Here is a 13,508-nt window from a genome sequence, read left to right as displayed (position 1 = left end):
ACACAGCAGTATCAGTAAGTCTTCATCATCCTTACCATGCTCAGTCTTCTGCTTCTTGGCAGAGTTCTTTTTTTTGCCACTGGTTGAGGTGGTGGCTGGGGGGGCAGCACCATCCTGGGCTTTCGTTTCCACGGGCACGGGAGCCTCCTTTTTGACTGGAGCTGGAGCTTTCTCCACCTTAATCTCTTCTTCCACTAGACAGGAACCAACACGAGGACAATTAGGCTTTAGAGATAGAGGGAAAAAAGGATGCCATTATGATGGCCTTGTGATACATTTGTGTAGACTATAGGATAAAGTAATCCTTCTACCCCCCCCCCCCTTAAAAAAATATATTTGTAAAGTGGTTAACCCACTGGCTATAGGGTGAATGCACCAATTTGTAAGTCGCTCTGGATAAGAGCGTCTGCTAAATGACGTAAATGTAAATGTAAATGTAGAAGGAATTTTGAGGTTATGGCCATTGTAACAAACTCCCTCCCTCCTGCTCCCTTCTCATACTGGGCTTTAAATAATCAGATTTGATTCGGGAGGATAGATGTGCACTCAGACACTAACTAGTGGCCTCGGGGAAGGCGCTAGCCCCGTTTGCAGACACAGGCAAGCGCACCGTGAACCACACATTCTCTCATCCTACTAAAGCCACTCTGGCCTGCTACTCACCAGCCTCTGTCTTCTGCTTCTTCTCCTTCTTCTTCTTGCCAGAGGACTGGGGGGGGGTCTGAGCCTGGGCTGGGGGTTGAGGGTCAGGCTGGGGTGAGGGGGGACTGGGTTTAACCACTGGGGCAGGGGGCTCTGCTTTGTGGCTGGCTTGCTTGGAGCCGTTCAACGCAGTTTCCTCGGCAGGGGGAGCGGCTGCAGCGGCAGCTGCCTTTACGGCTTTCTTCTCCTTCTTCTTCCTCTCCCTCACCCCTGCAGGGGCCTCGGCTGGCGCTGCCACATGGGCAGGAACGGGGGTAGGCGGAGCCACAGGGGCAGGCTCCTCCTCCTCCTCCTCCTCAGCGGTGAAGCTGCTCACGGCGTCAGCCACGTCAAAGTCCCGCAGGTCGTCCTCAGACTCTCCTCCATCCCCTCTGCTACTGCCCTCTTTCTTCTTGCTCTTTTTCTTGTCGTTCTTCTTGCGGGTGTCTGGTTTGGAGGGTGGCAGCTTGAGGTCTCGTTTCTGCCTGGCCAGCACCTCGTCATAAGAGGTCTCCTTCATGAAGAGCCAGAAGAAGAGGAAGATGAGGGCGATGACCAGGCAGGGGGCCAAGATCACCAGGTACTGAGAGTCATAGATGTCCAGCGCCATTCTGAAGAGAGAGCAAGCATGAGTCATTAGTTTTATGCACATAAGTCATAAGCACAAAGCAAACTTTCAAAATAGCCAAGACATAAAAAAATAGAAATGCTGCATAGCTGCAAATATTGCATAGCAAAATAGCTGATCAGTTCATGTCTAAATGTCCTATGTCTTTGTTGACACATATCATAGATTTAAAAAAGTTGGTTTCTCTCACAAAGACTATGGTCAATTCCAAACGTCAAGGCCGGCCAGCCAGACACTGGCACAGCCCCATCCCATGCCAGAGCAGCCCAGTGAAAGGGAAATAGGGTAACGTGAAATGCGGCGGCAGGTAGCCTCGAGGTTAGAGCGCTGGGGCCAGCAACCAAAAGGTCGCTTGTTTGAATACTGGATCCGGCAAGGTGAAAAATCTGTTGCTCTGCCCTTGAGCAAGGCACTTAACCTAGCTCCAAGTACCCTGTACAATCCTGACCCCACTCCCTGCGGGTGTCTCAGGGGGAGTTGGGAAAGGAAAAAAAAAAAACATTTCCATTACACACTTGTATAACAGGACATATATAAGCATCCCCCGAATTATTATTAAAACAGCTTTGGGCACTTCCAGCCAGCCTGATATGAATACCTGTGGTGCCAGAAAGCATTCCACCTCGCTCCCAGTGCCTCCCTGATAAGAGGCTGCTGCTGACATTTCCTCAATAATTTATGGGTTTGATATACTACAGCAGAAATGCTAATGCATTTTCCCACACTGCATAAATCTATTGGTAAGAAATATAACTCAATTACTTTTTCTCCTAGAGGTTGTCTGCAGACAGAGAGAGCCAGCCCTGTGCAGTGAGAATGTATGTGTGTGTGAGAACGAGTGAGTGCGTGAGGGAGGGGTGATTAGTGTGTGTCCTCCCTCACTCTCCGCTAAGTCGTCTCTGTGATATGATCCTATTAGACTACACGGTCCTGGCCCACCGCCTACTTTCTTTATACACAAAGCAGTGTTTTCCACAAGTGCATAGAGTAGCCAGCCAGGCTACTCCTTTTGTCGAAGGAGCTCTATTTTGATGGCCTCTGGTACATTCTAATACCTTGATTCCATCTAAAATACAAAGCGAAATTATTGAATACTTTATCAAGATCACCTCCCAGATTGGAAAAATTAGTTGTGGTATTGTGGATATCGTCTAGGTCTACAGTGAATTCGGAAAGTACTCAGACCCCTTGACTTTTTCCTCTGTTACGTTACAGACTTATTCTAAAATGGATTAAATAGTTAAAGATACACACAATACCACATAATGAAAAAGCAAAAACAGTTGAAATAACACATATGGAATCATGTAGTAACCAAAAAAAGTGTTAAACAAATCAAAATATATTTTAGATGTTAGATTCTTCAAAGTAGCCACCCTTTGCCTTGATGACAGCTTTGCACACTCTTGGCATTCTCTCAACCAGCTTAATCTGGAATGCTTTTCCAACAGTCTTGAAAGAGTTCCCACATATGCTGAGCACTTGTTGGCTGCTTTTCCTTCACTCTGCGGTCCAACTCATCCCAAACCAACCCAATTGGGTTAAGGTCAGGTGATTGTGGAGGCCAGATCATCTGATGCAGCACTCCATCATTCTCCTTCTTTGTAAAATAGCCCTTACACAGCCTGGAGGTGTGTTGGGTCATTGTCCTGTTGAAAAACAAAATGATAGTGGGACTAAGCCCAAATCAGATGGGATGGCGTATCGCTGCAGAGTGCTGTGGTAATCCATGCTGGATAAGTGTGCCTTGAATTCTAAATAAAATCACTGACAGTGTCACCAGCAAAGCACCCCCACACCATCACACCTCCTCCTCCGTCCTTCACTTTGGGAACCACAAATGCGGAGATCATCCGTTCACCTACTCTGCGTCTCACAAAGACACGGCGGTTGGAACCAAAAATCTCCAATTTGGACTCCAGACCAAAGGACACATTTCCACCGGTCTAATGTCCATTGCTCACGTTTCTTGGCCCAAGCAGGTCTCTTCTTCTTATTGGTGTCCTTTAGTAGTGGTTTCTTTGCAGCAATTCGACCATGAAGGCCTAATTCACGCGATCTCCTCTGAACAGTTGATGTTCAGAAATGTCTGTTACTTGAACTCTGTGAAGCATTTATTAGGGGGTGCAGTTAACTCGAATGAACTTATCCTCTGCAGCAGAGGTAACTCTGGGTCTTCCATTCCTGTGGCGGTCCTCATGAGAGCCAGTTTCATCATAGCGCTTGATGGTTTTTGCTACTGCACTTGAAGAAACTTTCAAAGTTCTTGAAATGTTCCACATTGATTCACCTTCATGTCTTAAAGTAATGATGGACTGTCGTTTCTCTTTGCTTATTTGAGCTGTTCTTGCCATAATATGGACTTGGTCATTTATCAAATAGGGCTATCTTCTGTATACCACCCCTACCTTGTCACAACACAACTGATTGGCTCAAAAGCATTAAAGGAAAGAAATTCCACAAATTAACTTTTAACAAGGCAAACCTGTTAATTGAAATGCATTCCAGGTGACTACCTCATGAAGCTGGTTGAGAGAATGCCAAGAGTGTGCAAAACTGTCATCAAGGCAAACGGTGGCTACTTTGAAGAATTTCAAAGATATTTTCATTTGATTAACCCTTTATTGGTTACTACATGATTTAATGTGCTATTTTATAGTTTTGATGTCTTCACTATTATTCTAAAATGTAGAAAATAGTAAAAATAAAGAAAAACCCTGGAATGAGTAGGTATGTCCAAACTTTTGACTGGTGTGTGTGTCAAATCAAATTTTGTCACATGCGCCGAATACAACAGGTGTAGACCTTCCAGTGAAATGCTTATTTACAAGCCCTTAACCAACAATGCAGAAAGAATACTAAAATAAATCAAAGACATACAATATAAAATACAAAATAAAAGTAACAAATAATTAAAAGAACAGCAGTAAAAATAACAATAGCGAGGCTATATACAGGGGGTACCGGTACCGAGTCAATGTGCGGGGCACCGGTTAGTCGAGGTAATATCTACATGTAGGTAGTTATTAAAGTGACTATGCATAGATAATAAACAGAGAGTAGCAGCAGCTTAACAGAGAGGGGAGGGGGGCAATGCAAATAGTCTGGGTAGCCATTTGATTAGATGTTCAGGAGTCTTATGGTTGGGGGTAGAATCTGTTTAGAAGCCTCTTGGACCTAGACTTGGCGCTCCGGTATGACTAGGGTGGCTGGAGTCTTTGACAATTTTTATGGTCTTCCTCTGACAACGCCTGGTATAGAGGTCCTGGATGGCAGGAAGCTTGGCCCCAGTGATGTACTGGGCCGCACGCACTACCCTCTGTAGTGCCTTGCAGTCGGAGGCCAAGCAGTTGCCATACCAGGCAGTGATGCAACCAGTCAGGATGCTCTCAATGGCGCAGCTGTAGAACCTTTTGAAGATCTGAGGACACATGCCAAATCTTTTCAGTCTCCTGAGGGGGAATAGGTTTTGTCGTACCCTCTTCACGACTGTCTTGGGTGTGCTTGGACCATGTTAGTTTGTTCGTAATGTGGACACCAAGGAAGCTCTCAACCTGCTCCACTACAGCCCCGTCGATGAGAATGGGGGCGTGCGCGGTCCTCTTTTTTTTCCTGTAGTCCACAATCATCTGCTTTGTCTTGATCATGTTGAGGGAGAGGTTGTTGTCCTGGCACCACACGGCCAGGTCTCTGACCTCCTCCCTATAGGCTGTCTCGTCATTGTCGGTGATCAGGCCTACCACTGTTGTGTCATCTGCAAACTTCATGATGGTGTTGGAGTCGTGCCTGGCCATGCAGTCATGAGTGAACAGGGAGTACAGGAGGGGACTGAGCACACACCCCTGAGGGGCCCCCGTGTTGAGGTATGATGTTCTTACTGTGGAATACAGAGTTTGGTTTTCGCCAGGCATTACTGGAACCATGTCGTCCAAAAAGTTATACTTTTGAATCATCTGTCCATAGAACTTTCTTCCAAGAGTCTTGATGATCATCCAGGTGCTTTTTGGCAAACTTGAGTCAACTTTTTGGACGAGATGGGTCCCATTATGCCTGGTGAAAACAAAACACTGCATTCCACAGTAAGAACATCATACCAAAGGTCAAGCATGGTGGTGGTGGTGTGATGGTTTGGGGATGCTTTTCTGCCTCAGGACCTGGACGACTTGCCTTAATAGAAGGAACCATGAATTCTGCTCTGTATCAGAGAATTCTACAGGAGAATGTCAGACCATCCGTCTGTGAGCTGAAGCTGAAGCGCAGCTGGGTCATGCAGCAAGACAATGATCCAAAACACACAATCGAGTCTACATAAAAATTGCTAAAAAGCAACAAATTGGAAGTTTTGGAATGGCCTAGTCAAAGTCCAGACCTAATCCCAATTGAGATGTTGTGGCAGGACTTGAAACGAGCAGTTCATGCTTGAAAACCCACATGTCACTGAGTTCAAGCAGTTCTGCATGGAAGAGTGGGCCAAAATTCCTCCACAGCGACGTGAGAGACTGATCAACAACTACAGGAAGCATTTGGTTGGAGTCTAGTGGTAGCATAAGACGGAGTCTACAACCCACACAAGTGGCTCAGGTAGTGCAGCTCATCCAGGATGGCACATCAATGCGAGCTGTGGCAAGAAGGTTTGCTGTGTCTGTCAGCGTAGTGTCCAGAGCATGGAGGCGCTACCAGGAGACAGGCCAGTACATCAGGAGACGTGGAGGAGGCCGTAGGAGGGCAACAACCCAGCAGCAGGACCGCTACCTCCGCCTTTGTGCAAGGAGGAGCACTGCCAGAGCCCTGCAAAATGACCTCCAGCAGGCCACAAATGTGCATGTGTCTGCTCAAACGGTCAGAAACAGACTCCATGAGGGTGGTATGAGGGCCCGACGTCCACAGGTGGGGGTTGTGCTTACAGCCCAACACCGTGCAGGACATTTGGCATTTTCCAGAGAACACCAAGATTGGCAAATTCGCCACTGGCGCCCTGTGCTCTTCACAGATGAAAGCAGGTTCACACTGAGCACATGTGACAGACGTGACAGAGTCTGGAGACGCCGTGGAGAACGTTCTGCTGCCTGCAACATCCTCCAGCCTGACCGGTTTGGCGGTGGGTCAGTCATGATGTGGGGTGGCATTTCTTTGGGGGGGCCGCACAGCCCTCCATGTGCTCGCCAGAGGTAGCCTGACTGCCATTAGGGAAACCGAGATGAGATCCTCAGACCCCTTGTGAGACCATATGCTGGTGCGGTTGGCCCTGGGTTCCTCCTAATGCAAGACAATGCTAGACCTCATGTGGCTGGAGTGTGTCAGCAGTTCCTGCAAGAGGAAGGCATTGATGCTATGGACTGGCCCGCCCGTTCCCCAGACCTGAATCCAATTGAGCACATCTGGGACATCATGTCTCGCTCCATCCACCAACGCCACGTTGCACCACAGACTGTCCAGGAGTTGGCGGATGCTTTAGTCCAGGTCTGGGAGGAGATCCCTCAGGAGACCATCTGCCACCTCATCAGGAGCATGCCCAGGTGTTGTAGGGAGGTCATACAGGCACGTGGAGGCCACACACACTACTGAGCCTCATTTTGACTTGTTTTAAGGACATTACATCAAAGTTGGATCAGCCTGTAGTGTGGTTTTCCACTTTAATTTTGAGGGTGACTCCAAATCCAGACCTCCATGGGTTGATACATTTGATTTCCATTGATAATTTTTGTGTGATTTTGTTGTCAGCACATTCAACTATGTAAAGAAAAAAGTATTTAATTTATTTCATTCATTCAGATCTAGGATGTGTTATTTTAGTGTTCCCTTTATTTTTTTGAGCAGTATATATATATATATATATATATATATATATATATATATATATATATAATATAATATTTTTTTCAGTCAGTTAAAAGAAGCAAGTGCCATTTTAGATTAATTTATTGAATCCGTAATACCAAATGGTTATATTATATCACGGAACACAATCTTCAAAAAGGCAGTAACCTCAGCAATGGCATAGCCTTGCTTTGTTAATTTAGCAGACAAGACGCTCTTATTTCCAGAACCCTTATCACAGTCAAGACATCTATTTTATAGTAAAAAAAAAACATTAATATAATAGAATAAAATGGAACAGAATATTTTTCCAAAAAAAGTTGCCAGCGTGAAGTGATGCGCATTTCGCGTCTGGAACAGTTATTCTCATAGAGTGATCATTTGAAACCGTGCTCAATTTGGCGAGTTCAATACATTTTTCAGGTTTACCAACAAAAATCTGTATTTTCGATATACAGGCTTTAGATGTCGTTTATTCTGCCTGGTTTTTAGAATTTTAATGGTAGACGCGCACACCGCACATTCTCGTTGCCTCTTCAGAAAGTTTCAGGAAATGAGAGTCACTGATGCATTCTGTTCATGTCTTCTGATAAACTAGTGCAAATTAATAAAATGTAACACCTTCAGGTCCATACAGTTTTGAAAATTGTTGAGTTCTGTTTGAATGCCTGGATTCAGTGAGGGCCCTAATTATCATATTTGAACCAGAATGAGGCTCTCCATTCCCTATTGTTCCTGCAGTTATGATTCACCATCTTCATTGAATGTTTTCATAATTTATCTGCAGATAATCGCCAAAAAGCCTACGCAAATTTGGGAGCCAAAATGAACAGCACTCTCACCGATGCGATTCGGTAGGCTACACTGACTGAGTCAGTCACTCCCTTTAGCGTCACTGTCTGGCAAGTCCCGATATCCAAGGAAAATAAACCTAGGAAATCCTTTGGTTTCCTTGTCCCGATGCGATACCATGGACATATGACCTAGCATGATTTATAAATGGCAAAGAGATATAGAAGTTTGACTTTATTCAGTTTGACACTGGCTGTTCAGTTGTCAATCAAAGCACAGTAAATAGCCTATGCGCCACGACTCAGTGTGGCTGGCTTTGTGAAACACGGGAAAGAAAATAAATGAATGTGCCAGAAAACAATAATTAGGCTAGGTGGATTTTGACTCATCGTTACCACTTCCATTACATGGGACGTGCAATTTCACGAGCATCATGCTCTCTCCCTCCTCCATGTAAAGACATTTGACTGCATATCTTTCATTATAGCAGGAGAGGGCTCGACAGTGGGCTCGACGGAATAGCAAATTGAAACTTGTAAATGAAAAGTAGTTAATATGAAGTGGAAAAAGTAGCCCGCTGAAAATTAGTCTGTAACCAGTTGATTAGCCGACAGCCGGAGCTAATGGAAAAACACTGACACAGGGTAGACTAGCTACTACAGTTGGTAATTAAGAAAAACAATACATATTGAATTAATCAGTTTATCTTTATGTTAGCTAACTGCTATACCATTAGATGAGGGACACAAAAATTGACATCTGATAAGTCGCTCTGGATAAGAGCGTCTGCTAAATGACTAAAATGTAAATGTAAATCTGATGGCTTGACCCTCTCCATGGTTAATCCAGTCCCCTTCCTCAATGCACCTGCAGAGTTACATGACATTCTAAACTCATTACAGAAGGGCTTTGCAAGGGGCAAAAATAACACCAACATGTAAATGTCACACCAGTACTGCAGTTTTGAACCAGCCCGTTGACTGGTTAAAGGAGAAAAGGCTCCTCTTGCCCTGGCAGGCCCAAGACACAGCAATAAGTAGTCATCAGCCAAAGTGAAGCCTACACCGGTCTCGTAGCTCCTACACTGGAGGTAGTCCTAGGAGTTTGTGGTAGGAAAGAGAACGAAGGAGACCAACAATCGATGCAAACATAGTCGGCTCTATTAGTTACAAGAAACCACAATAGTGGAGAGACGATAGTGGTAGAAATGAGAACCAGTACGTAGCCAAATAACATTACAAGGAAATGCCTGTCCAGTGATCATCTGAACATTGATTGTTTCACTCAGTCAGGCATCGCTTTATTTGTACACCACCGAGCGGAAATGAAAACATTTCAGCCCTGGGTCACGGTCTAGATAGAAGTGTACTATTTTTGTCAAAATTACAAACAGTGCTGCTGACCTGGCAATACCCGCCTGCTCTGGATTCAGATTGGTGTCAGCAATAGCACAGGACTCGGCTCTGTCTAGCAGATACATGCTGGGCCTCTTAGGTAGGCCCTAATTTGGATTAAATCAGATTACCCATGATAATACATTTAAGAATAACTTTCCGCTGCAGTGATGCTCTGGGCTTGATGGGCTTAAGCAGAGATGTTAACTGGTGAGGGCCTAAAAAGGTGACTAATTTAGCACGGAAAATCTGTGTCAACTGCAAGACAATTTGCCTATTTTCAGAATGAGGTTGTCACAATACCAACATTTCACTAACAATGTGATACCAGGCCAAGTATCACGATAACAAACAGTATCGCGATACCACAGGGTCAGACACTTAACTTGCCCAAATAGAAAAAACACAGGGCATTTTTCCTCACAGAGCAATAATGCATATGAGAATTTCCATGTAAAAAGACCAATGAGCACCAACATGTGAAGTTCATAGGAGCATGTCAAATTCGTAGAAACGGCAACGCTCTCGATATAGCGATGCAGATCTTTCGATGTTGTACACATGAAATAGTCATTCCGAACTTTATCCACAATGTTATATTCCATTTTGTTGCGACTCGAGTGATACCTCTCAATTCTATAGGCAACTCCCAAAATAAAGGAAGAGGGATACAATTGAAAGCATGAGGTGATTCCACAGGAAGCTCCAGACACTGGAAGAATCTATGCCAAGGCGCATTGAAGCTGTTCTGGCGGCTCGTGGTGGCCCAACGCCCTATTAAGACACTATGTTGACATTTCCTTTATTCTGGCAATTACCTGTAGCAGCAGGCTACACAGAGAATGGAACAGCTGGATATGGGAAACAGCTGAAGTCGCACACAAGGGAATATAATTAAATTTGAATGTACAGTACCAGTCAAAAGTTTGGACAACTACTCATTCAAGGGTTTTTCTTTATTTTTACTATTTTCTACATTGTAGAATAATAGTGAAGACATCAAAACTATGAAATAACACATATGGAATCATGTAGTAACCAAAAAAAGGTGTTAAACCTTTTTCAAAGATTCTTCAAATAGCCACCCTTTGCCTTGATGACAGCTTTGCACACGCTTGGCATTCTCTAAACCAGATTCACCTGAAATGCTTTCCAACAGTCTTGAAGGAGTTCCCACATATGCTGAGCACTTGTTGGCTGCTTTTCCTTCACTCTGCGGTCCAACTCATCCCAAACCATCTCAATGTGGTTGAGGTTGGGGATTGTGGAGGCCAGGCCATCTGATGCAGCACTCCATCACTCTCCTTCTTGGTCAAATAGCCCTTACACAGCCTGGAGGTGTGATGGGTCATTGTCCTGTTGAAAAACAAATGATAGTCCCACTAAGCCCAAACCAGATGGGATGGCGTATCACTGCAGAATGCTGTGGTAGCCATGCTGGTTAAGTGTGCCTTGAATTCTAAATAAATCACTGACAGTGTCACCAGCAAAGCACCCCCACACCATAACACCTCCATGCTTTACGGTGGGAAATACACATGTGGAGATCATCTGTTCACCCACACCGCGTCTATCAAAGACACGGCGGTTGGAACCAAAAATCTCCAATTTGGACTCCAGACCAAAGGACAAATTTCCACTGGTCTAATGTCCATTGCTCATGATTCTTGGCCCAAGCAAGTCTCTTCTTCTTATTGGTGTCCTTTAGTAGTGGATTCTTTGCAGAAATTCAACCATGAAAGCCTGATTCACACAGTCTCCTCTGAACAGTTGATGTTGAGATGTGTATGTTACTTGAACTCTGTGAAGTATTTATTTAATAGTAATTGATTTCCACAGACGTAGATTTTTGGTCCGGTGGGCCAGACCAATGTTTCACAAGTTTGAACAGCACAGTAGAGTACTGTAGTGTCCAGTAGAGCAGTGGTTCCCAACTCGGAGTACTAGGACCCCTGGGGGTACTTGGCCTATCCACAGGGGGTACTTGGCCTATCCACAGGGGGTACTTGAAAAGACTCATGAGACCATATGCTTACTGGTAAAATGCACACAAGGAGGTTCTCCGGGCAGAGAAAAATTCAGTCGGTGGTAACAGTAACCGAAAAAGGTTGGGATCCATTGCAGTAGAGCACACTAATGTACAGTGTAACTTGAGAAACAGGCATCTATGATCGGTTAAAATGTGTTCTTGTTTTGGGGCAGAGATCATTAAAATACCCAAATATGCAAAGGAGGATATTGCATATTTCTACCGTTGTTACGTGTGACGTATTTTTCTTTCTCCCCATTTTCCTTTGTAGTGTGTTTGTGTGTTCTGGGCATTACAGGTGTGCTGAGTTGCGGCTGACGATGGTGGGCGTGGCTTCGGTCCGGAGTCCTGGCAGCTGTAGCTGATTGATGAGAGTATACCTGTTTGCCGTGTGAGCTCGAAGAAAGGAGGGGAGAGGACACTTGTTGTTTGGCTGTGTTAATTTATCTTTGTTTGTGTTCCAGCCTGTCCTCCTGATTACATTTTAGTCATTTAGCAGACGCTCTTATCCAGAGCGACTTACAGTTAGTGAATACATATTTTTTTTATACTGGCCCCCCGTGGGAATCGAACCCACAACCCTGGCGTTGCAAACGCCATGCTCTATCAACTGAGCTACATCCCTGCCGGCCATTCCCTCCCCTACCCTGGACGACGCTGGGCCAATTGTGCGCCGCCCATGAGTCTCCCGGTCGCGGCCGGCGGCGACAGAGCCTGGATTCGAACCAGGATCTCTAGTGGCACAGTTAGCTGATGTACTCCACCCTACCTAGGTCCTGGAGAAGGGAAAGGTAGATCTGCCCATGGGTGTACATTCACACGTAGATAACCCATTGTTTTACACACTAGGTTAGCCGGGCGGGTGTCACCCCTGTATTTTTGGTAAACAGGTAGGAAAGTGGGTTAGGGTTAGAGTGTGATAGGAAGGTTTAGGTGTGTAGAAGAGGGACCTTTTGTTTATTTTCATTAATTGGACCCCGTTCCCAAATATTCCCTTCTCTTACCTTCCCTGGTTTATTTGATTGATTTGTTGTTTCTTTATGGGTGTTGTTTATTTTGTTTAAGTACATTACTAAACGTCCCCCGAGGGCTAACCTTGATCTGGTTGTTGTCTGGTTATTTTAGTTCATTACACCCCACATTTCTCCCACCTTCATCTAGTTTACCTTGTGTGCGCAGGCCCAGGCATTTACGTCTCCTCCTCAGACGAACTACACCCGAGGGGAGAACGTAACAACCGTTGTGTACATATTCAGGACACATCATGAAGAGAATGGCATTCATATCAATCATTATGCATTTCCGTGTAGTACAGATCAGGGACCCATTATGTCATTCTATTACCAGGTGTTAATCCACTTCACTTACTGTAGTTCAATAACCAAAATAGATTTTTTCAAACCCAAGGTGACATATCATAGCCGACACCCCATTCTTTCTGCAGACATCTGAATCTTAAGAGTAGATATTTAACAGAGTTTTTGGAAAACTTGGTCACAAACAGAGGGAGATTTTACCATCATTCTGTTACCAAACTTCACATCTGCACTGTTCAAGTAAATGTGTTTTTGGAAAATGTTCGGTGGAAATTGTTAAAAGTAGTTATTGTGCATAGAGTTATATGGTGTTCAATTTAGCAACAATGGTTTTTATTTGGAATACATTTTAATGTGAAAATGTGAGTCTCAGCATCATTCTGTGACCATGAAATTGCCCCTATTCAAACCACATAATGGTTAATGTGCCAGTTTCTAGTTGTATGTGCCAGTTTCTAGTTGATCAGAAGAGCAAATATTCGCACAAAATTCTTTGCCACATCTCTTTGTTGAGTAAGATTTGCTTATCTGTTGAGTAAAATGAGCTTATCGGATACCTCATTTGAAAGTACTCCATCCATATTGGACATGATACCAGTAGGAAAAGCAACTAGAGGCTTTCAAGGCTAACAATATGAACCAAAGTTGCTCAATAACAAAAGCAGGGAGTAGGAGGGCATGATTGGGCATATGACAATGTACTCAATGGAAGAATTCACATTTTGAATACAAGGTCACACAAAGATATATATATATATTATGCTCTCCCGAGTGGCGCAGTGGTCTAAGGCTCTGCATCGCAGTGCTAGCTGTGCCACTAGAGATCCTGGTTCGAATGTCATAGCCGGCCG

The 13,508-nt window shown here is 44.5% G+C and overlaps 1 protein-coding gene across 2 annotated transcripts in view; it reads right to left on the bottom strand.

The window, feature by feature from the left end:
- The window catches only part of ktn1 (kinectin 1), a 58,359-nt gene that overhangs the window by 40,524 nt on the left and 4,327 nt on the right, over positions 1-13,508 (bottom strand). For both annotated transcript variants that reach the window (XM_045209131.1, XM_045209130.1), the window contains exons 2-3: positions 664-1,292; positions 36-194 (exon numbers count right to left, since the gene is read on the bottom strand). In XM_045209131.1, the coding sequence (XP_045065066.1) occupies positions 36-194; positions 664-1,291 (787 nt within the window). In that variant the 5' untranslated portion in view covers position 1,292. The remainder of the gene's footprint in view (positions 1-35; positions 195-663; positions 1,293-13,508) is intronic.

This window comes from Coregonus clupeaformis, chromosome 29 (assembly GCF_020615455.1).
Source record: "Coregonus clupeaformis isolate EN_2021a chromosome 29, ASM2061545v1, whole genome shotgun sequence".
In the NCBI taxonomy this organism is placed as follows: domain Eukaryota; kingdom Metazoa; phylum Chordata; class Actinopteri; order Salmoniformes; family Salmonidae; genus Coregonus; species Coregonus clupeaformis.
Note: the sequence above shows the minus strand (reverse complement) of the source record. Positions and strands in the feature narration are given on the sequence as shown.